At 43.3% G+C, this 26623-nt stretch overlaps 1 protein-coding gene across 1 annotated transcript in view; it reads right to left on the bottom strand.

Annotated features, from left to right (window-relative positions):
- Positions 1-5441: 5441 nt before the first annotated feature.
- The window catches only part of HCF106 (Bacterial sec-independent translocation protein mttA/Hcf106), a 38534-nt gene continuing 17352 nt past the window's right edge, over positions 5442-26623 (bottom strand). The window contains exons 5-6 of the mRNA XM_087381723.1: positions 6351-6446; positions 5442-5745 (exon numbers count right to left, since the gene is read on the bottom strand). Coding sequence (XP_087237849.1) covers positions 5633-5745; positions 6351-6446 — 209 coding nt within the window. The 3' untranslated portion in view covers positions 5442-5632. The remainder of the gene's footprint in view (positions 5746-6350; positions 6447-26623) is intronic.

The raw sequence follows: 26623 nt of genomic DNA, 5'->3' as shown, positions 1-26623 counted from the left end.
AATGGCCCAACTCATACAAGTGGTGTGAACAATTTTGTAAAGGAGGCAAAAGCACGCATCCCAACTATCATCCTCTCTCCTCCAAGCACAACTCAGTGCGCACGACACCCACACGCTTATGATAATCACACAAGCTACCGAGTAAACTGCCCTCAATAGAGCGGAGGAATATCCGGCCAAGCCCAACAAGCTGGACATCTCACTCACCAAACTCAAGGATGAGCTTTTTGCCAGTGATTCCCTGGTCCAAACCCTCATGGACTAGTTGGATAAGGTAGAATCTAGCCTTGTGTTGCAGAAGAATGTAGCGCGCAAGCTGAGGAACAACAACCAAGACTCAAGGAGGGGTCCGACAAATAGATCCAAAAAACCCCCATTATCTCCTAGCACAGAAGCATGCCCTCACCATCACCATGCAGGCAGAGCATGCAGGCAGAGAATGAGATCCTGCGCACCTATGTCCACCCAGAGGAATCGACATTGGAAGACAGTGAAGCAAGAGGAGTTCCAAATGTACCAAGAGATCTCCGCACAATTTGCCAGTTACACACTCGCCCCACGCAACATCCCCCAAACTCTCCAAATGCACTTCAACAAACTCCGCACACAGAACCTAATCTTCCACATAGACCTCACCGCCCCTCTTTTGCCCAATGCACTCCAAACAATCCTCCATCGCAATCCCAACCACTGCCGTCCCATCCTCGCCATGTTCTATTTCTCCGTCAACGTTCAACCTGCCAATCTCTCCCTCCTCTGTCCCTCCGATCTTCAGACCCTCGTTGACCACCCCATCCTGCTAAACTTCCAGGCGTGGTGTCAGGTCATCACGGAGTCCACAAACTATCCACATGACAATGAAGTGATGTAACTAGTAGCGAAGCCTGACGAACTCAGTCCATGGGTCTGCACTCCTGACAACCTCCAAGCCGACACCAACTAGATGCAGACCTACGACCGAACCTCCGCCATCCAAACGCAAGGGCACCTAGTTGCATACCACCTACCATCCCTCAGAATAATCATTTTGTATAATCGGGTGCTACAGGCTCTCTAGGACTCCCTCGAGTCCCTGGTTAGCAATTTTGAAACCATTCATGTAGCCTACCCCGAAGATGTCACTGAGGAGGAAGGGCAGGAAGCCATAGCTATCTCCAACTCCACCGCCCCCTCCAAAATTCCATAGCCACCTCCTACAGATCTTGCCCAACCCCCCAGCAACCCACCAATCATGTCCTGCCCCCTCTACCCCACACAAACGTCCTGAAATTCTCCTCTAACGCCTCCAACACCAGCTCTACACAACACGGGACCTCCCAGTCCATCTCCTCTATTGCTCCTACTGACCTTTCGAATGAGGCAAATAACACACCCTTGAAGTCGGTGAATTTTGAACCTACACCCACCATCGATCTGTCACCCATAGGGACAACTGAGGAGGAACCTATGTCCATGGACGATGATGATGTCCGCTCGAAGATCTCCAATGGCAACCCGATCTGCAGTCATTCCAAGGCTTGCCCGACAACGCCCGACTGCATCACTGGAAGGCTTAGCTCAAAGGCTCTTGCCTCCATTTCTACAAAATTATAGAAGTTTTCCCCCTCACTCAGTTCATTACCTAGTCCTTCAGTGACTCATGGCGAACCCATCTGAAGCGCACATGTTATGGTTATCTCCTAGCCCCAAACGCACCCATTCCCCTCACCGCCGACTTGGATGCCAGCCTTCAACCCCATTGGCTCATCCCTTTTTGGAAGGAGGAGCAATATGGTGCTACTATTGCAGTGCACACGTCAACCGGCGGATCCATTCCCTTTACATATCCATGGAACAACGATGAACCTAGGCCCACTTTTGGGAGCTCCAACAAAAGGACCCAAATATTTTTTACAACTTCTCGAAGTATAATTTTCCCAAGGAAATGAATCAGGAGGGATGTTGCTTCCGCCTCCAGTCATTCAATGATACCTACAGCTTTGTTCCAAACCCTGCAGTGGTTGCAGCCGTCCACTTCAACTGCCTCATCCTCTTGCTCCTCCATGATCTTGCCACCCACAGTCAGCCCACTCACGATGACAAGCTCCATAATCTCAACAACTAGATTGTCTTCAACCCCGACATCAATCCCTCTTAGTTCTAGGAACTCCGCCTCTACCTTCGAGTCAACAACCTCCATGGCTATCACATTCGCATCTTCAAGGACATGCATGCCACCCACATTTGGATGTTTCACTCGTACTTAGATCACCCCTCGCTAATTGGACCGCTACACAGTCCTCCAGATAGTCCTCTACAGCCACATACTCCAGCGCGGCTGATCCGAGGGTGGCTTAGCAACAAGAAGGAGAGCACGGTGACGGATCCAGTCGTATGGGTTTTGAGCCGCAAATGGCTCAACACCAAGCTGGTCTGATGGGGTTTGAGCTACAAATGGCTCAACATCGACCTAATCATGTGGGTTTTGAGACTCAAATTGCTTAAGACAGAGGTAGGTGTCGGGGTCATCCAAATTGGCAAGGATAACACAAGAGCCATTTAGATCTCGTATATGGATAACACAAGAGCCATTTGAAGACGAGAGGAGGTTGAGAGAATGCCTTGGTGCCATATGCACCCAAGTGGTTGTAATAAAAGAGATATGAGCGAGAGTGGTATAAGGAAAAGGGTTGGTCCTCCCTTCAAAAGGTGACTTGCATAAAAGGCCAAATAGTTGGCTTTGGTCTTCGTTGTTGGATGCACAAGTTTGGAATACAAGCTCCCTCTTCTCTTCCAAGAGTGGTTTTAAGTGTTCTTGTGTTTCCTTTGTAGTGCCTTTGTGTTTGCCACTCCATTCCCCTTCCTCTCTCCCTCTCCCTCCTCCCATCTCCCCTTCTCCCTCTCTTCTCCCTCTCCCCCTTCCCTCCTCTCTTGTGGAAACACATTGCAACAATCCAAGAGCCGTTTAAGTGACACTTGCGGACAGCTCGTGCTTTACATTGCTCTCACAAGGAGTAGCTTAGAGTGGAGGTTCCGATGGCATTCCTCCACAACACGTGAGTCACTGTGGAGTCCTGCATGATATAATGCCTTATCTGATGGACTGGTATAAGGGACTCGCATATGGTGCAGAGTCAATTAACTACGAAAGGGGCATAATCTAGATCTTCCAAGTCACTGGGTGGCTCCCCAATAATCACATAGTTCATCAGGATGATCTGATGTGGTGGAGGCTAAGGTCCTAAAATGGGTGGCGATAATGGGAGGTTCAGAGCCATATATTTCCCATGGTTGGCAGAGGGGGCTCCTTGAATAGCTAGTTGTCCTTGATTAACTGATTTGGTGGTGCGGGTAAGGTCAGGGACTGCCTTTGCTAGTACATTAGGTGGGGCATAACCTTAGGATATCGCCACTGAGATGTCTCATGATTTCCCCATCTAGCACAATGAGCACAATAGAGTGTTGGCTTTGCCCTAAGGCGGGGGCACTCATTGGCAAGATGGTTACCCATGTAGAGTCCACACCACACATTATCTCTTCTTGTCACCCCCCCTTTAAGTTGTTGGGCCAATCAGTTCAAGAGATCAATGGCCACATCATTTGAACCACTCTACATGAGATACTGAATCTCCCTCTCGTATAAATTTAGTGATGAGCTTGGAGATGGGACCGGTCTGCTCCTCGAAGCATTGGTGTCCCTTCCAACAAAGGTTGGCGCCATGGCCCCCCCTTCCTAGTGCTTGCACTAAAATCCTCATAGCCTCATCTATGAGTAGTATTTGCAATGCAGGAGAGGTTACTAGTGAGGCCAGTGTGGTGCTGTAGTTACGTGGCACTAAGGGGGGGATTATAGAAGGTCATGGGTCATGTAGGCATTGCATTAGCGAGTCCTAGCCCAATAGGTCCTAGAACTAGCACTCACAATGGGCTTGGCTATACGGGCTACGCGAGCGAAGGCCTAGGCATAGGTATATTCACATTGGGTACAAGCTTGTAGAGTGCATCCATGGGATAGGGAGTGTCTTTTAAGGCTCCCAACCAAGCTGAGTACAAAGGGGGGTGAGAAGCCATTGTGTGCAAAAGTGTATTTACCCCAACGTCCATTTGTTCATTTCTCTACATCTCAAGATTCGGTAGTTAGGAGCTAAGTACCCTGTGTATTGAGTAGGAGCATTCTAGCTCCCCTATGTTATTGTTTACTAAGGATGTTTTACCAGTGGAGTATTACTTGCTAAATTGTGAATTTACCACCCTTATTTTTTATTAGAGGCCGGTTGCAAGGTTCACCACACAAATCACGTATTAAATCAATCTGTAACTATATTTTGAGAAACATTATTGAGGAGTTTGGCATTGAAACTTTGACCAAACCACAAAAGCTTGCTCCTAGTGTAGTAGTTTTCAAAACTCGACTTCGACACATTCAAGCATCGTATATTTAGTTTGAATTTCAGGTGTTACATCAAACCTAAATTTTTGAACTAGGGTTTAACATATCTTTTTCTCACAAACAGTAAATAACAGAACAAACACTTCATCAAGCCTAAACTTTCCAACTGAAATCTCAGTAAGACATCAATAACTTAAGATCAAGGTGCTCTTTGAGGAAAATAGCTCCTGTCTTCACTCCAGATACTTGGAAGCAATAGATTCTACATCATTTAGAGCAGATTCTGGTCCATTCTCATTTGAGTAGATCGTCCAGAGAACTTCTGGGACTAGACTTGATTCAATTGTGTGCAAACAAGAGAGAACAGGGCAGTTGGGCATCGTCATATGTCTGCAAGGTTCCAACTTTTGTTCTTTTAAAAATGTGAATTTTCTTTCTATATAGTTTTCAAAAAGAATGCTTCCAGTGGGCTTCCCTGTGAAGTTCAACTTGAAATAGACGTGGCTTTATTTTCCACTTAATGATGTCAAGTTATGAAACATGCACTCTATGAAATAGAAAATGTAAAAACTGCTCAGAGAAGAAACCTAGCAAAAGGGGAAAAGTTTGAGATTAAGTCAAACTATAGAACCGAGCCTCAACCAACTCTCGTGACACATCCTACCATGACATCAACCTCCGCAAGTCGTATCTTTTAAAATATGCAAAAGGCTTCACAACTCCCCAACCACCTAGAAGAAAGCAAATAACTATCGGTAGTATTCTATTTGATAACTGCCTTAGAAATAGCAACCAGTCAACTTAGCAAAGACTGCATACCCAATGATCGTCATGGTCACTTTACATCTTGGGAAAAACTGGAACTTAAATGGGCTTGTGAGCCCTGTGCAAAATACTCATGCTCAGTAATACACATAAATGCCAGCATAAGTCTGCATGCAAATAAAACCACTAAAATCAGACTTCCTGCACTTGATACCATTCTATCCGTAAAAGTTTCTCAGAATCTCACCCGTTCATTAACCCCATTTTTCAGCTGATGCCACCACATCATCATGCATCTTCACAGTGGTGCAAAAACCAAAAGCCCCCATCTTGAAATCAAATAAATAGAACATTTGACATCTAATCTGCCACTTATGGCTGTTAACCAGACGCAGGCTGGAATTTTGGTTACACAAATTTGGCAATGTACATGACTTGAATGCCATGCGAGTTATTTGAAGCACTTATCCCTGCAGCTATGGGCCTCACAACTGTACATCATTGTGTTGTCCCAGCATTGTTCGCCGCTTCTTCTGAACCTCTCTTTTGTTCAACGGAAGCTTCTGTATTCACCTCAGGTGGAGTGCCACCCCAAGCTGCAGCCTCAGCAGCTGCATGGAGAAGGTGGTGATGAACTTCGAGACTATCATCCGACAACTTATGTGCTACTTAATTAAAAAAGCAATCAGGCAATGATGCCTTGGACGTGTGTGAACTTGAGAGAACGTATAGCCCAAGAAGAGGTGCAGTAATCCTTATCAATTTAAACAGGTGTATAAAAGTGGATAAATCATATGCTCTATGAGTGAGTAGCATTTACCACTAAGAAAGCTACATACGACACCTTTAGCAAACAATTGGGATACTGCGATGGCCAATGATGAAGGCTGGAAAAAGGACACGTGTGGATTTCCTCTGGAGAAAAACCCCCCAGAAGTCACTCCTTATGTCTTTCTGGGAAGCTTCCACATTGCCTTAACATTCGTGCTCAGAAAATTTCAGTGAAATATACTTCATTCAGGCCCACAGGATGCCCACTTTTAAGATACTAGGCTCTTGGCCACCGATGATAATCAGCAGAGGTAAGACACTTTCCAAAATGACCAAAGCAGTCACCAGGAAAATTGTACACTTTCTTCTGCAGAGGATACACTGAAGCTTGACCTACAATACTAGAATGTTACAATCAATAGCATAGTCTTATACAAGAACTCACCTCTGCGTTGTTCTTCTGGAACCAAAGCCTTTGCTTGCTCTTCGGTAATTCTTAAGTAGTCCTCGGTTGAGTAAGCCTTTTGTTGAATAGGTCCATCTGAAACGGTTAGCTCCCATTAATACATCTTCACCAACGACAAAAAAGTTACAAAAATTATCAGATCAAACGGTTTTTCCCAAATTTAAATTGCCAGATTTTTAAAAAGCATAAAACTGCAACAGGAGGCTGGACCTGGCTCACAGTCTTTCATGCCATTTCCACACAGACCTGAACTTCACCCCAAATTCGTGAAAACGATTCTTCTAATACCCTCAACTGTAATTTTATTATCCTTCCAACAAAACAAGACCCCCAATTTAGCCTTGCTTTATGTTCTCCTTTAGTTATGAGCCACAGTCCATTAACAGTCACTAGCAACATCAATAGTCCTTGCTATACCAGGCAGCGCAAAGTACATATATCCAGGAAGAGGAGCTGGATCTTTGCCATCTTGTTCCCTTGTCCCTAAGAAATCAGCCTCAAAGCCCAGGTTTCTGTTGTAGCTTTTCTCTGGTATTTGTAAACAAATCCCTTACATTTTAAGCACCCCATCTTATGCCAAGACTTATATGCTTGCAGAGTCTTTACTAATGGATTCAGATTCTTATTTCGCAACGTCTACAATTTTCCTCAGAAATTCAAAGGCAAACTTACCAAGCTACAATAATAACACGGCCCCCTTTTTCTTTGGTTCCTTGTAAGTTGTGATCACGATCATCTTTCTCACTATGTAAATCAGAGACTACTGAGACTGGTGGCATTTACATTCTGATCTTCTGTCATCTAAACTAATTCTTTTGCATTGCCTTTTGCATGCTATTATCCTCCTGTGTAATTCAAGGTGCTTTTCAAGCTTTACCAGGATTTCACTATTTCCAACTAAAAATACATAAAGATTGGGATCTGATGTGGCCTTTTGCATGTCAAATATCTAGAAAAAGGCATCAATCTTTGTATACCATGACGAGGGGTGCTTGCTTTTAAGTTTGCATACCTCGTCCTCTCATTCCTTTTCGCACAAACCTGACTGGCTGCTCCATCAATACCTCCACGTCCAAGTCTCCATTTAAAAATCCAAATTTGACATCCATTTGCCACCGGGGCCATGAAAAGTGTGCTACTATGGGTTCTAATAGCAGTAGACTTTGCACCAATGCAAAAGTATAGATGACATCTACCCCTTCTTCCTATGAGTATTCCTTGGCAACCACAGCCTTGCCTTGTCCTTATCAATAGATCCATCTACTTTAGTTTTCTTTTTGTAAACCCATTTGCATCCAACCACGTTCTTCCCAATGGAAGGTCAACTAGATCCCAAGTGTGGTTTTTCATGATGGCATCCATTTTGTGTTTCATAGCATTCTTCCAATGCACATGCTTTGTAACTAAGCTAGCCTACAGCCTGCTAGCTTAGGTCTAATTCACAGCCAATGATGTAGAAATACCAGCACATGAATGCAAAGGTAAAGTTACAGCATGTAGGGTAAAGTACAGCATGTAGGTTGCAGAAATTCAAGAGCTGAACCATCAAAGTACCTGGCTTGTGTATAGATCCATAGCTAGTGAGGGGCTGCACCAGTAACAGGGCTAGGAAAGAGGATTCCTAGGCTAGGAGAAGACATCCTAGTTCAGCTTAGAAAGAAAGAAAGAAAGAAAGATGTATGAACGTCCGCGGGAGGCCTTGCAAGCCTATGGGACAAAGTGCACAGAAAAAGAAAACTCATACAAGCCTCAATGGCCTGGAGGGCCCTTGCTGAGTACTAATCTATGCTAACACAATCATAATCAATCAAGTACAAACTGAATCAAGTCAATCTATCAACTACAAACTGAATCAAGTCAATCTCGGAGTTGGGACTCAGATACGGAAGCCGCACAGTGATGGCTCTCTAGTGAGCTATGAAGGTATCTCGTATATGTGTTTGTCGAGCTGTCTCGTGCTGTGGTGGGGGACGCGGTCTCTTCGATCTTTGAGCTCTCTGGGCTATGTCCAGAGTGACCCCTCGTCTCTGTCAATCCCCCCTAAGGAACATTGTGATAGGTCGGAACCTCAATACAATGTGCTTTGGGCGCTCTCTATCTCACGCATGGTCCCTGCGTCCCTCTCTCAAAGGCACCATGTCGGCTCTCTCTGCTGATCCAGGCTGCCCTCATGTCAGCTAGCTCCTCCTACACTCCGCTGTGTGCTGGGGCCGACTCAAATGTGTAGAAGTATATGACTGTTGTCATGCCCGGTCAGCCTCTATGTCATGTGATTTAGCCACCTCCTACTGCTCTCTAATCTGTCGCAATAGTATCCCCCAGTGCCGGCGAATCTCCATCAGATAAAGCCCAATGCAGACTTGGTCATGGAAATGGATCAGTCGTGATAGTGGACTGAAGCCACTCTAGAGCGATTCAAGCTTCGGCTATAATGAGTGACCACAAGTTTGCAAAAAGAAATGAATTGAGTACATGGTATAGCAAAGCCCACTTTTATAGATGTGGGAATGGCATCAATTACCATGTGGCAACTTATGGCTACCCTTGCTAAAAGACTTTTTATTTACAAGCCATTAAAAGGCCCACCATTCTAAAAGCTAAGTAAGTAAATTTGCCCTTTATTATGGCTCCCCTTGCTAAAAGACTTTTTATTTACAAGCCATTAAAAGGCCCACCATTCTAAAAGCTAAGTACGTAAATTTACCCTTTATTACATGCTTGTCAGACTATGTAAATGTCTCAGGTCCATACTTATCTAGAACATGCAATGAGAGTGCTGCATTTAAGCTGTTGCAATTGTGGCTGACTTCTCACTCTTGCTGCACTTAGGCAAGTCCCGAATTTGGCATCCTCTAGTATCTTCAGATACCACTTTGGTAAATTCTTGGTCTCCTACAGGACCTCTTTTTCTTGCTGAGAATCCTGCTGCTGCTGTTGCTGAACTGGTTGTTCCAAGCCTTCTTTTTAGTCCTATTATATCTTTGGTTCATGCTCAACTAGTGACTTACCTACCCCAAACTGTGGTGGCATGTTGGGCTACTATCAATCTGAAAGTGTTATATTTGGCTACTCGTGCAGAGGTCTCATCATAGTCAAAGCTTTCTATCTGGGAACCCTTCCAGCCAGCCTGGCTTTATACTTTTGTCCACACTTCCGTTACTCTTTATTTTAATCGGTAGACCCATTTGTTATCGACGAAAAATCTTTCCTAGTGGTAAATCTGCAAACTCCCAAGTTTTGGTTTATATGATACTATCATACTCCTCTTTCATCGCTTCTTGCCAGTAGGGATCATCCTTGGCACCCTCACATCTTTCAGGATTGGCTATATATTTCATAGTGGTCATTGATGCATGACTAACATTGATCCTATCAGGTGCCCTTTGGACCCTTGTACATCTTTTGAGTCCTTCATCACTGATTGAGAGCTCATCAATAACATGACCTTCTTTGTTGGTTTCAAAGATCATCTTGGTATGGTCGTTGACTGACGTTCAACCGGACCAATATATGATAAATGTTCTTCATCAATAGATGTGTCATGTGCACGGATTGGTATCTGACGTGTACTCGGTACACAAGACTAGCTCAAGTAGCCTGGGGAGGCTTAGAGCTAGGCAGGCTTGATTCTCGGGTTCAGTGGCAAGTGTACGAACCAATTAGAGGTCTTCGCTATTTTTGGCGCTTGGGGCCCGAGTCTATAAAAGGGGCCCAGAGGTTCAGTTCTCAGAGAGCCGATGGGAGCAAGTTTCGTTCCCAGGTGCTAGGTCTGATCCTAGATTGAGTCGCGGACGCGCACCTGCATCTTAGCGTAGCCCAAGGCCCAGTAGCAGATCCCAGGCTTCACAGCGCCACCTGGTGGTATAGGACACCAGGCTGGTTTGGATCTGGTTGGGAGTTCGTGCCAGTAGCTCAGCTCATGGCTCGGAGGGGACATCTCCTGATTCGGGATCACATCCCGTAGATGTCATGGTTGGGTGGTGAGCAGCCTGCTCAGTTTTCTCACGTTATGTGTGTTCTTGTGTTTGCTTGCAGATCAGAGGTTTCAGGAGTGCTGGGACGTGTCAGTTGGTATCAGAGCCAACTCTTGAGGTAGGAACTTCTGTTCCAAGAATTCTGGACGATTTGTTCCTCCAGGTATGCCCTAATTTCGAAATTTGTGCTGCAAGTTCTTGTTTGGTTCATCAGTTATGGGAAGTGGTCAGACTTTAGGGAAAAGGTAGGAAGAAGAGAGTGAGGATGAATTCGAGATTGCTGAAGGTTTAGGTAAGAGAGGGTGTGAGGTGTAGCTAGGAGAGAGTGGAGAGGATTGGAGGAGAGGCGTGAGAGGGGCTGATGGGTAGATGAAGGGTTGACAGGAACCCTAGGGGATCCCGTGCTTTGGTCAGGGCTGCGCAAAGGATAGGTGACGCAAGTAGGTGAGGCTGAGGGTGCGCCTAGGGCTGGAGCGTGATTCGGCCAGGCAGGGGGGGTGCGCCATAGGCTGGAGCAGGGTGCGGCCAGGCTGCTCGGGGAGGCTGATGTGCGAAAAAAGCACCACCCTCCAAGTTGGGAGGGCGGGCGAGAAAAGCATCGACCCTCCAAGGTTAGGAGGGTGTGCATGCTAAAAAAAGCATCAACCTTCCAAGTTTGGGAGGGTGGGCTTTTCTAGAAAGCATAGCTTCCTAGATTAGCTGCACCGTCTCCTTTATAGCCTGGCGAGATCCCAAGCTCAGCCACAGCTTATACAAGTGTGCGCAAGAAGACCTCTCCACACCTCTACCAGATTTTCGTCACCTAGGTACGGCTACAGCTGCAGCAGATATCCATACAATACAGCCTGCAGCGGAACCAGCAGGGGGAGTCTCCGGGTTCACCTACTCCAGCTGATTGACAGCTTAGTACCCCTTCTTCTCGGCCAGCTTCTCTTCTTTCGTCACCTCTTCTTGGGACGGTTTTTTTCTCTGCTCCACTCTCCTTCCAGCTTCGATTCCCCCAGTACTTCTCTCAGTTCGCTACTCTTTCCAGATCAGATTTCAGACATGGCTGATTCTGTAAATCCTGAGTTTGCCATGGGAGATCAGGATTTGGACTACCCTGCGGAGGAAGACCAGGGTCTCTATGACGATCTGATTACGAAGAAAGCCTTCAGTGAATTCACCACTGCTCTTGATGGAAAGTTTGAGCAAGTTAATGCGAATCAAACGGGGTTGACGTAGCAACTCCAAGGGATTCAGACTACCCTCACACTTCTGACTAGCATTGTTCAAGCACTCACGCATGTGGATGCCATGGCTTTAGTGTTAGGTCCGAACATCACTCCAGATCCTTTTCCCGGAGATCAGAAGTCTCGAACCAAGGAGGTTGTTGACACTTGGTTGCACAAGTGGCAAGTACACTTCCAGTTCCACCCGTACCCAGATGACAAGAATATACAGCTTGCAGCCGGGTTCATGTCAGGAAAGGCTTTACTATGGTGGAAGGAACTCCAACCCAAGCCTGCAACATGGATAGATTTCGAAGGGGTCTTCAGGAAGGAGTTTCTGAAGGAGGACGACGACTATGATATCGTAGGCAAGCTCAAAGCCCTCGATATGTCCAAGCTGAACTTGACTTTTGAGGTTTATCTTCAAAGGTTTCAAGATTTGCAGACCAGAGCTACAAAGATGGATCCAGTGACCTTGTTAGGCTTCTTTGTGGATGGTTTGCCTGACTCGTACAAGTTGCAGATCAAGAACAACAAGTGTACCACGTTGCAAAAGGCCATGAATTATGCGCGTATTTATGATGATACCATGGCCAGTGCAAAGGGAACCATAGTTTCTGACACGAGTGGGAAGAACAAACGGAAGTTCTTCCAGTCTACCACTGGTTTCGGGGAGACGAAGTATATAGACAACGCCTCCAAGAAACACTTGACTCAGGCGAAGAATGGTCGTGCCCGTTTCCTTTGTACCTTGAAGCTTAAGAAGGAAGGACGTTGCTTCTTCTGCGAGGAGCGAGGCCCCACTAAGAATGATTGTCCAAAGCGCAAGAATCAAAAGCAAGCGCTGGGACCGAAGCTCCAGGCGGGTCCGGGTACCAAAGCCAAGGGAGCGAACCAAGTTTCGATGACAGGTATTTCTGTAAATGTCATTACCTGCCCACTTTTTTGTAATTGCACTTTTAATACTTCGTTATTTGGTTCCCATGATCTTTTCCGAGTTTATGGAGAAGTTAGGGACCAAAGAGTTTACATTCTCTTTGACCCAGGCAGCTCTCACAACTTTGTTAATTACAAATTTGTGCAGAAGATTGGGCTGTCCACTATACCTAGCGATCACACCTATGAGGTGCAGCTTCCAGCTGGGAAGCAGTTTTGGGATCGCAAGATTGAAGCGCTTCCTATCCGGATTCAAGAATACACAGGGGCTCTTATGTTCTATGTTATGCACTTGGAGCATGTGGACTTGTTAATCGGAATAGAGTGGTTTAAAACTCACGATATTCGGATTGGATGGAAGGAACATACCCTTTCTTTTTTGGATAAGGACACCCAATTTTGTATTCAGTCTGATAATATTCCCTCTTCTCAGGGACCTATTGTATCTGCGATGCAGCTTCGGAATATATTAAACACTTCTCATTATGATGTCTATCAATGTGTTTTGATTCCACTTTCTTCATTTGTTGTCTCTGTAAATAACAAGAATGATTTAAGTGTGTTTCAACACCGTGAATTGAGAATGTTGTTAGATGGTTTCAAGGATGTATTCCCTGGTCAACTGCCGGAAGGTTTACCTCCAGAACGGGTAGTAGATCATCGCATAGACTTAGTACCTGGGGCTCAACCTATTAGTATACCACCTTATAGGATGAGCCAGCTTGAGAAGGATGAGTTAGCTTCACAGCTACAAGATTACCTGAATATGGGCTATATACGTCCAAGTAAATCACCTTGGGAAGCACCTGTCCTCTTAAGGAAGAAGAAAGATTCTACATGGAGAATGTGTATAGATGATAAACGATTGAATAAAGTGACAATTAAGAATTGATACCCTCTACCTCGTTCCGATGATCTAATAGACCGTTTGGCCGGAGCGAAGTATTTCACTAAGATTGATTTGCATACGGGTTATCACCAAATCCATATCTATGCTAAACACATAGATAGAACCGCATTCCAAACTAGGTATGGCCACTACGAGTTTCTTGTATTACCTTTTGGTTTGACCAATGCTCTTGCCACCTTCCAGCAAATGATGAACGATTTGTTCCGAGCTTTTCTGGGCAAAGTGTTCTTAGATGACATCTTGGTATATAGCCGAACGCTTGAGGATCACATAGGACACCTCCGGATTGTCTTAGTTATTCTAAGACAGCATAAGCTCTATGCCAAGATGAGTAAATGTGACTTCTTTATGAAGAAGATCATTTACTTAGGACACAAGATTTCTTCTGAAGGTATTAGCATTGATCTGGATCGTATCTAAAAGGTTTTAGAATGGCCTATCCCTCAGACTATGAAACAACTTCGTTCTTTTCTAGGATTTATGGTATTTCTACGGAAGTCTGTGCGTGATTATTCACATATCACGGCACCCCTAACAAACATATTGAAAGGTCGTGGACGCAGGTCTACCCAGCCGATCTCTTGGAATGATGCATTGAACAAGGCTTTTGAAACCTTGAAGTTTTCTATCAAAGAAGCACCCGTTCTTGCATTACCCGATCCTACCCGGCCTTATGTTTTAGAGGCCGATGTGAGTGATTTTGTGATTGGGGCAGCTCTATTCCAAGAGGGCAAACCTGTAGCTTTCGAGAGTAAGAAGCTAGATGACACCCAATATCGTTTCGTTGGCCCACACTAGAAAAGGAACTCTATGCTGTAGTGTATGCCCTTAAGGTTTGGAGACACTACTTGTATGGTTCGAAGTTTCTTGTATTGACTGATCATCAGTCAATTAAGTATGTGTGTGATGGATCTGAATTGAGGGGACGGAAAGCTAGATGGGTAGAATCAATGCAAGATTTTGATTTTGAAATACGTTATCAAAAGGGTTCGTTGAACAGTGTGGCAGATGCCTTAAGTCGAGTCAAGTTTGTAAATGCTATGTCATTTACGGAAATATCCTCATACCTATTTCAATCCTTGAGAGGGCTTTATGCAACTGATAGTCATTTCAAATCTTATTGGCAGAGAGTCCAAGATGGAAGCTCCATGGTTGACCAGGACTCAGGGATTGTGTCACCTACGGTACAGGCGGCGGGAGGTCAGTGGATGATTAGGAACGGCTTGCTATTCCGAAATGGAAAGATTTGTGTGCCAGATGTTCTGGAACTTAGATCCAAGATTCTCTAGGAGTGTCATGATGCTCCTCGTGCTAGACATCCGGGTATACATCGGACTCTGTCTCTTGTGAAGCATACCTTTTATTGGCCTAAGATGCGTGCATTTATTGAGAACTATGTAGTAGGTTGCCGGGTTTGTCAAGTTACTAAGGCAGAACGTCTTAGAAGCGTGGGTTTATTACAGCCATTACAGATTCCAGGTAATAAATGGGAAAGTATTTCCATGGATTTTATTACTGGTTTGCCTCGAACGCACAAGGGTCATGACTCCATTTGGGTCATAGTCGACCGTCTGACAAAAATGGCTAGATTCTTACCTACTAGAACAACTATTTCAGCTGTTCAGCTCGCTCACGAGTTTGTGGACCACTTGTTTAAGCTGTATGGTTTACCCTCTGACATAGTCAGTGACAGGGACTCAAAGTTTACAAGTAACTTTTGGACACTTGTTTTTGAGAAGTTAGAAACTACTCTAAGTATGAGTTCCTCAGATCATGCACAATCCGATGGCAGTGCAGAGAAGGTTAACCAATTGGTTGAAGATATGCTTCGATCATATGTATCTAAGAGACAGTCTTTATGGGAAGATTATCTACCTATGATAGAATTTGCTTATAACAGTGCAAAGCATTCGAGTACTGGTTACAGTCCTTTTATGCTTATGTACGGGTTTCAACCTAAGTCACCAGTTATGGTTGGGTTAAAAGGGATTCAAAATGATGCTGCAAAGAACTTCTTGCAAGATATGCAGGAAATGTTGCAGTTTGCCAAGGCGTCTATGAGAAGTGCCCAAGATTGGGACAGATTTTATGCTAATAGACATCGTTCACCTAGAGAGTTCTCTGAAGGAACGATGGTATATTTGCAAATTCCCAAGGAATCCAAGAGCCTAAGTACTGGTTTGGTTCCGAAATTATCCCCCAGATACTGTGGTCCGTTCAAGATCATTAAAAGAATTGGACCAGTTGCATATCGACTAGAATTGCCTCCTGATGTTAAAAGTACATCCAGTCTTTCATGTCAGTAGACTGAAAGAAGTCTTGGGTGCAAATAATCAACTTGTTTCTCCTCAAGAGATAATAGAAGTAACAGATTAGACTTTTATTCCACACAAACTTGAGTGTATTCTTGAATTTCGTGAAAGACAGATTCGAAATAGAACTATCACGGAATACAAGATGAAGTGGAAGGATCGTGTTGAGGAGGATGCAACATGGGAGACATTACAAAACCCCCAGAGAACATTTCCAGGTTTTTTAGCGAACTCAGGAGTGAGTTCTTAGAGGAGGGGAAGTATGTCATGTGCACGGATTGGTATCTGACGTGTACTGGGTACACAAGACTAGCTCAGGTAGCTTGGGGAGGCTTAGAGCTAGGCAGGCTTGATTCTCGGGTTCAGTGGCAAGTGTACGAACCAGTTAGAGGTCTTCGCTATTTTTGGCGCTTGGGGCTCGAGTCTATAAAAGGGGCCCAGAGGTTCAGTTCTCAGAGAGCCAATGGGAGCAAGTTTCGTTCCCAGGTGCTAGGTCTGATCCTGGATTGAGTCGCGGAAGCGCGCCTGCATCTTAGCGTAGCCCAAGACCCAGTAGCAGATCCCAGGCTTCATAGCGCCACCTGGTGGTATGGGACACCAGGCTGGTTTGGATCTGGTTGGGAGTTCGTGCCAGTAGCTCAGCTCCTGGCTCGGAGGGGACATCTCCTGATTCGGGATCACATCCCGTAGATGTCATGGTTAGGTGGTGAGCAGCCTGCTCAGTTTTCTCACGTTGTGTGTGTTCTTGTGTTTGCTTGCAGATCAGAGGTTTCAGGAGTGCTGGGACGTGTCAAGATGATTGAGTTTGAGTCTCTCTCTCTCTCTCTCTCTCTCTCTCTCTCTCTCTCTCTACACTTGCTCAATGATACAATAGAACAATAGACTATTGTGAAGCACAAGGGGTTCCTCCTTCATCGAAGATTACATATTTGCTAGTGATGATATTGTGTTCCTTCATCAAAGATTACATCTTTGCTAGTGATATTGTGTGCTATCAGGTGCCCTTCGGAACCTTGTAGATCTTTCGAGTCCCTCAATACTGGTTCATGGTTCACCGATAACTTTAACTTCTTGATTGGTTTCATAAAATCATCTCAATACGGTCCTTGACTCACCTCTAACCTTCCCAGTATTTGATGGAAGTTCTTCAGCAACAGGTGGTTGTCTCTACACTTGCTCACTCATAGGATAGAACACTGTATACTATTGTGAAGTCTAACTAGTTCCTCCTCCTTCATCAAAGATTACATCCTTGCTAGTGATGATAGGGTGTGCTTCAGGATATCATATATGCCTTGTGATCATCAATATAGCCAACAAAGATACCTTTAATTGATTTATTATCACGTTTCCCTCTATTAGCATCAGAGATACAAGCATAAGCCGTGCAGCCAAATATCCTTAGGTAACCTATTTCAGGCTTTACACCTGTAAAGGCCCCTTTATAAGTTTTGTTCAATACGGCTGGCATCTTCCCACCATGCATTACTAGTTGATCTATCAAGTCTTTGACCTGGTTTAAATGATCATTTACTTTGTAACCCTCTCACATTCTAAGCCTACTCGATTGTCTTTCAATGACTTGGGCTTTTTGCATACTAGCACAATCATAGGTGGTCTGCAATGTCTTACAAGCTTCGACTAGTGTTTTCAGATTTCTAACAACATAGACAATGCTATCACTACTACTCAGATTTGTGAGAGTATGAGTTGTTTGCTCTTCTCATCATCACTCCCAAAATTCTCTCTTGGACATTTTTTAGTCCACCAATACTCCAAAACTTTATAGTTTTGCGAATATTCTCAAGCTTGGATTTCCACATGCTATAGTGGGTTCCGTCCAACTTAGCACTCTCTGGGAGGGTGCATTCATCATTTTGACTCATCGTGCCTTAATTGGTGTATCACACAAACCATGTGTGTGCGGGCTGTGCTTTAATAGGACAGATCAACCATGTGCGTGCGGGCTGTGTTTTAATAGGACAGATCAATCAAATGAAAGCAAAGACACCTAAGCAAATAATTGATACCTTCAAATTAAAGCACAACTCGACTTGATGCCAAATAGAAAAAAAGGCCTAAGCACTTACCTCTGTTCGCAGTAGACCAAGAATAATGATGATGCTCCACCTCAAACCCAAAACCACCTCCAAGCAACCAGTTCTCTTCCCTCAATATGAAAGGATATCCTGGCTATCATAAGTCCTTCTCTCAGTGCAAGAGGATAACAGTGTATGAGATGATGATAAGACAAGGTGAGGCAAGGAGGAAACGTCCAATGTTGAGCCTTTTGGGTGACTAATGCCCATTCAAAACAGATGAAGCACCCTCTAATATTAGTCTTTATGGTGACCTTACTTGCTTTTTTATTATGGGAAAACAGTTTGTTGGAAGTAAAAACTGATTTCCATCAAAATTTGTCAATAGAAAAATGTAATTCCATGGATGGTCCTCAACCTTGAAGTTCCTGCAGCTATAGCTGCCCTTCTTTGCAAACCTTGCTCCAATAGCATGAAAGAGAACAGGGTGGAGGCCTTCTAGACTGAAGTGCCCAAGACAAGTAGGATAGGTGCACACACACTCGTGAATTGTTGCAGTGGAAATGCCAACGCTGTCTAGAATGCAAGCGTACTACTGGAAATGCAGCAGCTAAGTGACATCACATCTAGCAAACCCTAGCTAAGGAGGTAAGAAGCTTCTCATAGAAGCTCTTGAGAAGCTTATCACAAAAGCAAAGGCTTCAGTCCCATCCTATGTGGCACACTCACATAGTTCGCCTAATCAAAATGCGTCAAAAGCATGCCACAGATGTAGTGTCTGCATCCAATTGGCAGGCCACATGAGATAGACCCTCTTTCCATAACATAGCATCATGGATGTCCTAACCTAGGACCTAGGGTCTGCCTACCACCCTTTTTACTTTTCATTCATCCTACTTATGCGACGGGTGATTCAGTTAACTATCTCCATGGTCCATCACTTTTTCCAACTGTTAGTGCAAGAACTATCTTACAGGTGTCATTCTTGTTGTCATAGTAAATGTTTCCTAATAATGAAATCCTTTCACCAAACTGTACTTGTCTAGTGATCCATCCAACTTTTCCTCGATACCTCTTACCTTCATCCCAAGTGGTGTTGTCAAGTGGGTGGTGGCGTATGTAGCACATCTCAATCCTCAGCTCCTCCCAATGTGGGTTCCCTTCTACATCCTTGAATGTCTTATGCTCTTGAACATCTTCTCTACTCAATTAGCTCAGTCATCATGAGTCTAAAGTCTCCTAAATCTCATTAAAGCATCTAAACAATATTTAGCATCAGCAACCAATTCACCAAGTTCCATAAAAGTCATCATGTACCATTGCAAAAGCCTATCCTTCTATGTTAGAGGTTCCTATGCTAGTGGCCCACCTTCCTTCTCTTCCACACAATCTTTGTGCCATGCCTAAACAACTCTTCCTAGGCTTCAATGCTTTTTGAATGTTGTGCCCTTAGAACACATCTTTACTGAAAAAAACAACCTCATGGTTGGGTTGTAAAGACAATAACCCTTTGACTCAATGTTGTATCCAATGAAGATGCACTCTCACCTCTTTGTCTCAAGCTACATATGCCTTTGTAAGACTAGAATATGTCCAATCATACAAATTTAGATTTTTTGTTGTTCTAAAGACCAAAAACTTACACTGAAAATAAAAGAGAAAATGAAAGAGAAGAAAAAAGAGGTAAACAAAAACTTTAATGAAAAACAAAAGGAAGACATACTTAGCAAGCAAAGCAACACTTATGTCATCATCAGTGCCCAAGCATAAGCAGCTATACTTTTCTAAAGACCCGCGGAGTCTCTTGGGCAAACCCAGAGCTTACTAAAATACATCAAATAAACAAAAGAGAAAGAAAGCAAGAAATAAAGAAGAAAGGAAGAAGGTGACTAAGCAAAAATAAACAAGCAAGTCAAGAAACAAAATCTTCCAAAAAACGGGAATAAAATCTCTCTCTCTCTCTCTCTCTCTCTCTCTCTCTCTCTCTCTCTCTCTCTCTTATGTAAAACATAAAAAACTAAATGGACCCTTTACACTTACGTATCACTTCCTACAAACAGGTAAAATTACATTCCTAACTTAGAAAGCACAAGCATACTCAATCAAACTCTCTTTTGAAACTAAAAGAAAAACGGGCTATTCAACTCCCCGCTTTTTGTTTTCAGCTTATGTTCAATCATTCTAATATACCTAAGGCCGATACACTATAGATAAAAGACTTCATATCTAAGATTGTGCGAACTTTTTTCATTATTTTCCTTGGATTATACCTCTTGTGTAATACTAAAGTGATCAAATTACTACATTGAGTGATAAAAGACTCCTTAGTTGTACAAAGGCGGGAAAATCTATGGAATTGGGAAGAAATGACTCCATATTTTGCCAAATCAGAAATGTTTGAGTCAATGTGAGGCATTTTTATAATGTGTAAACCACTCATCTGGTACAAATAAATCATCTATAAAACACCTAACTCAGCTAAGCTTATGTAAAATGATAGAGCAGGTATTGATGCATAAAGTCAAATTCATAAGTGAAAATATAAAAGTTTGCTAAAAAGACCGCACAATTCGTGCCCATGGGGATTCCTATAATTTGTTGAAACAAAGAATCACCTATTGTGATGTAAAGATTATCTAAAAGAAAATCTATCCAAGATCAAACATCTTCAACACTTACTACCTTTGTGCATCTTTTCTTTTTAGAACCGATGTCGTGATCTTTATTATTTAGCTACAAAAAGTCGAAGCATAAAGCTGTTTTCTCAACTTTCAGCACTTTGCATCTATCTTTGTCAAATCTCAACTTGAAAACTTCAGCCACTAGCTTTTTGATTCTAAACTTCAAGTCTTCCCGCTCAATCTTTGTGTAAAGCGTAGTAAAATCATAGGTTTGAAGCAGATTAGGAGACTCTTTTTCCTGAATGCTTCTAGAGGAATTAAGAAATTTTACAACAGGCATCACTCCTACAGAGTCATTTAAAATCCAGCTTGAGTGCGAGGGGACATCAGCCTCCTTTAATAAGTCCCTCCAAAGTTCATGGATACTAGGCAACATGGCTTCGAAGCTGTAGCTTAGCCATTTAGAGACATCCGTCAAAGTAGTCTCACAAGCATCTGCAATAAATCTTGGCCTTTTTGGAGTTTTGTGAAACTTCCAAGCAGCACAAAGAAAAGGGATACTTGAATTGCAAACAAACCCAGAAGACTTGCAAAAACTCTGGTGTTTTGAGATCAAATCCTTTTGAGAAACTAAGGCAAGGTTGTAAGTTTTGGCAGACAAGTTCACTTCTCTCAAAAGACATTCTAACTAAAACTTTTTGCAAATAAAAACGAAGCTATTGGAACATTTGTCCGTATGAGAAATGACAAAATTCCTATGGAATTTTCGAAGAAGAGTTTCATCTTCTTTAGAAAGATGGTTACTTTGCTTTGAGCAATTAATACAAGGGACTTCTTCTAGTTTCAAAACAACTTTCTTTAAAATCTTCCCTGATAAGATATTTTGAACTCCTAAATATTCTTCTAATTGCAAAGCAAACTTTGAGATTCCCTTATCAATAGCTTTTTAAAAGGCAAGACTCTTTAAAAGAGTACAATCAAAATTTCGTGCCTTTCATGAAAAGGTCTCTTAAGTTACTAGAAAGTAAAATTGAGGTATCAGTTGTGACTACATGTCCTAAAACAACATCAATAAAGCTTTGGAATCTCTTGCTTTTACAACAACAAGGTTCTCCAAGGAAAGAAGATTTTGAATGCTTTGAAAGCCTTTTACCTATCTCTCCATAGTTGAAAGCCTTTTGTCCTAAAGTTTTTACATACTTCCAAGCTACTACTGGATGCTAACGGAGAATCGGAGTGAGTAGGGAGTAGAGAGACTCACTGCACTCACAATAGTGGGGATAATCACAATGAGTGAGTGGTACCTCCCCAAGTACACACATATATATCTATTATGGATAAGGTAGTAACCCTTAAGTACATCTAAGTACAAATGTGTACATAGTGTACTTAAGTGTCCTACATTAAAGTACAACATGAAGTACTATTTACATAGGGTGGCCAGTGCCTTTACCCCAACAACCTCCCACTTAAAGGCAGTGTGCCCTCAAGGAGAGAAAGAATATTGGCCTCAACCAATACCCATAAGAGATCTGCAGTGTGCAAACCTCTCTGCAGCTAACCCTTTGGTTAACAGATCTGCCGGATTGTCATCTGTATGCACCTTAACAAGCTTAATTTGCTTGTTTTCAAGCACCTCCCTGATAAAGTGATATTTCACATCTATGTGCTTAGTCTTTGCATGAAAAACAGGATTACGTGCCAACTGTATGGCACTCTGACTGTCACAATGCAACAATGGAATCTCCAATGGATAACCCAAATCTGTCACTAGCCGAGATAGCCATATAGCTTCCTTGCACGCCTCAGTGGCTGCAATATATTCAGCTTCTGTAGTAGACAAAGCAACGCATTGCTGCATTCTAGATACCCACGACACTGCACCTCCAGTGAAAGTGAAAACATAGCCGGTAGTAGACTTCCGGGTATCAGGGTGGCCGGCATAATCAGAGTCTGTATAACCCTGCACTTTGGCATCTTGACTGCCGAAACATATACACAAGTCCTGTGTACCCTTTAGGTATCTCATGACACCTTTCACTGCATTCCAATGCTTCTTGCCAGGTTTAGCCATGTATCTGCTAACCACTCCCACTGCAAACGCAATATCGGGCCTGGTTGCAACCATAGCATACATGAGACTGCCACAAGCTGATGCATACGGAATCTTTGACATCTCAGCTCTTTCAGCATCTGTCTGAGGGCTGTCCAAAGCACTGATTTTCACATAAGGAGGTAATGGAGTACCAATACTCTTCCCCCCCTCCATGTGAAATCTCTGCAAGACCTTGCCAATGTATTCCTTCTGAGATAAGTATAGCAACCGCTTTTCCCTATCCCGAAGTATGCGCATACCCAATATATGGTTTGCATCACCAAGATCCTTCATATCAAAGGTCTGGTGCAATCTCTTTTTCAAGGCATTCATCTCCTTATGAGATTTTCCAGCAATCAACATATCATCCACATACAAAATGAGGATAAGTAAACTGCCATCTGAAGCTTTCTTGGTATATAAGCAGTGATCAATGTCACTTCTCCTGTAACTTTGGGTTCGCATGAATGTATCAAACTTATGATACCATTCCCTAGGTGCCTGCTTTAGACCATAAAGACTTTTCTTCAGTCTGCATACAAGCTTCTCTTTGCCCTTCACTGTAAAACCCTCTGGCTGCTGCATAAAAATTTCCTCATGTAAATCACCATGAAGAAATGCTGTTTTGACATCCATTTGGACCAAATCCATATCTGCATGTGCAACCAATGCTAATACAGTTCTGAGTGTTGTCATCTTGACAACGGGAGAGAATATCTCCTCAAAGTCAACACCATATTCCTGCTTGAACCCTTTGGCAACCAGTCTGGCTTTATGCCTTGGCTTTTCACCAGGTGTGACTTTAAGTCGATAAACCCATTTGCATGGAAGTACCTTCTTACCTGTAGGCAAGGGTACCAATTCCCAAGTGCCATTTTTGTGAAGACTGTCCATTTCAGACTTCATAGCAAGATCCCATTGAACCTTGTCTGCCCTCTGCTTAGCCTCTCTGTAGCATGAAGGCTCTCCACAATCAGTGAGCATCAAATAATCAAAGCCGGGAATGAATCTGTCTGGTTGCCGTGATGGTCTAGTTGACCTTCTAACTTGATGTCCATCATCATCATGAGGTGGCTGTCCAGCCTGTTCATTACCCTGTTCTAGCTGCATTTGCATGTCAGGAAGATCATCTAACTGTGGTACATCCATTTGGATATCATGTGCCATGTCTGGCTGTCCATTTGGACCTACTGCAGCATCATTTAGTGGCTGATTATGCTGCTGTAATGGCTGATTTACAGCCCTCCTGTGTTGCCCATGATGCCTGTCATCATCAATAGTTACTTTTGAAGGTTCCTGCTGTACAACAGGCTCCTTGAACATGATGGTTTCATCAAACACGACATCATTGCTGCATATAAGTTTTCTGTTTGTGGGATCCCATAATCTGTAGCCCATCTCACCTTTGTCACCATATCCTAGGAAAATGCATTTTAGAGACTTTGGATCCAGTTTAGTTCTGTCCTCTTTGCGTACATGCACATACACAACACAACCAAAGACCCGTAGATGTTTGTAAGACGGAGGCTTGCCCGTCCATGCTTGTTCAGGCACACCACCACATAGTCTCTTGTTTGGTGACCTGTTAATAAGGTGCACAGCTGTCTTTACAGCTTCAGCCCAAAATGTGTGGGGCAATGCAGCATGTGACAACATGGATCTGACTTTCTCTTGAATGGTCCTAAACATTTTTTCAGCTGTACCATTCTGTGGAGGATCATATGGTGCAGACAACACCCTTTGGATACCCTTTGCCTCACAGAATTCTTGAAATTCTTTGGACAAGTACTCTCCACCATTGTCAGATCGTAAGGCTTTCAGTTTTTTGCCTGTCTCATTTTCAACCAGTGCAACAAACTTAGTGAAAGCCTTGAACGTATCACTCTTCTTTCTGAGAGTGTAAACCCACACTTTGCGGGTGGCGTCATCTATGAATGACAGTATGTACTTTGAACCTCCTAAAGAGAGTGTAGGCATCTCACACACATCTGTATGTACTAGCTCCAAGAGCTGTAATTTCTGATTTGACCTTCTCTTATGAGGTATTTGTACTTGACGACCGTAGAGACAAAATTCACATTTCTGCAAATCTGAATATTTTAGACTCGGCAAGTAACCAAAATGAGCCAATTGCTCCATTCCCTTAATACTCATATGGCCAAGCCGGCTATGCCACAATGAAATCTTTGGCAGCTCGGTGGCATTTACATTAGAATGCGGACAATGTCCAGCATGAAGTGAGTACAAAGTATCAACCTTAGGACCCCTGGCAATAGCCATTGCCCCTTTGCTGATTTTCCATTTCTGATTACCAAAGGTGGTAAGATAACCATCATCATCCAACAACCCTGTGGAAATCAAGTTCTTCTTCACCTCAGGAACATGCCTGACCCCTTTAAGCATTAACTGCTGGCCATTTTCAAGAACAAGCCTGACATCACCTATACCAATGATAGAACATGCATGGTTATCACCAAGAAAGACAACTCCCTTCTGCCCTCCTGCATATCTGACAAACAGATCTCTGTAGGATGTCACATGAAAGGAAGCACCTGAATCTATAATCCAGGAAAACATATCTGATCCATCACCAGCATGAAGTGTATGAGCCTCCAGTGAAGAGGTGAAACATATCTCATGTCCACTGTCACTGTCACTAACATAAGTAACATTCAGCTCCTCTTTTTCTTTGCCCTTAGACTTGCCTTGAGCCTTGCCTTCTTTGGCTCTCTGGTCATTCTTCTTTTGAAAACACTTTTTCTCAATATGTCCCTTCTTGCCACAATAGTTGCATACAAGATCACTCTTAGAGCGGGACTTGCTCCTGTCTCTTTCTTTGTCTTTTCCACGTGTTTTGGACCTGCTGCGTGCATTCAAAGCATTTGACTTCCCAATAGCATTGTTCTTTCTGTTCATCTCTTCCTGTAGAAGAGCACTCTCCACATCTGCAAATACCAGAATGGTTTTTGAGTTGCTGGTAGAAGTCCTGAATGTGTCCCATGACTCAGGTAGAGAACATAGGATGAGTGTAGCTTTCAGCTCATCATCGAGCTTCAACCCCTGGTTGATCACCTGGCTGAATATGCTGTTAAACTCAATAATATGAGTGGACATAGCTGTCCCCTCCTTCATTTGAAGACCAACAAGCTTTTTTAGCCAGTAAGCTTTTCCCGTGGCACTTTTCTTGGCATAAGTATCCTCAAGACGTTGCCACATCTCCCACGCAGTAGGTTCATCCCTGATGCCTACAACCAGTGAATCAACAACTGTAAGCATAATGGTCGACCTGGCCAAGCCGTCCATCTTCTCCCACTGCTCATCAGTAATGTTGGAGGGCTTAACACCCTTCTCCTTTATAGGTTTGTACTGGTCCTTCTGCATCAACACATTGTAGCACTGTGTCCTCCATATGTCGTAATTTTTAGCTCCTTCGAGCTTCTTTATCTGGAACAAGGACGACACGTCGCTGCTGGAACTCATGGTAAAGTGATAAGAGTTTGTTCCTTGATGGAACTGCCTGACTCCCTGCGAGCACTAGTCACTCCAACAAAATTCTCCCGCAGCGGAAGTACGATCAAAAGTGAACTTTGTACTGTTTCAGTGGCACAAAACCAACTGAATATTGTTCTCCCACTTGCTGCAGAAACAGGACAGCAAGCTGATTTTACTGTTTTCAGTGGCGAAAATGCAATACAACTGCGTATAATCACTCTAGAAAAATTTCAGAACTGATATAATATTTTACAGCTGCAATATTTTGCTTTCTGATGGTCAAAATAGGTCAAAACAGGCTGTTTGACAGTCCCGGACTGTCAAAAAAATGTAATTTTCTGATTTTTGGATGAAATCCCTGATTTTAGACCTTCAAATGACCTCCAAATACACCAGTAACTTCCCCCCCAGCTGAATATACAGTCTAGAGTTGAAGTGGCTCAAAAGCCCTCTGAATCATAGCATCATAAGCACATAAAATGGCTGCATATCCCATGCATTAACACGGTAAGTGTCATCAACAACTGTTGCTCACAAGGCATTTGAATACATATCCATTTGGGTTGCATCCAACATAGCATACACTGTAAGTATCAAGCACAGATCTGCCCAATGCATATACTCAGTGCCAACATTGACATACAATCACTGGCCAAGTGATA

This window comes from Dipteris shenzhenensis, chromosome 11, assembly GCF_047967505.1.
Source record: "Dipteris shenzhenensis isolate YYH24624 ecotype China chromosome 11, Dip_SZ_1.0, whole genome shotgun sequence".
Taxonomy (NCBI): Eukaryota; Viridiplantae; Streptophyta; class Polypodiopsida; order Gleicheniales; family Dipteridaceae; genus Dipteris; species Dipteris shenzhenensis.
Note: the sequence above shows the minus strand (reverse complement) of the source record. Positions and strands in the feature narration are given on the sequence as shown.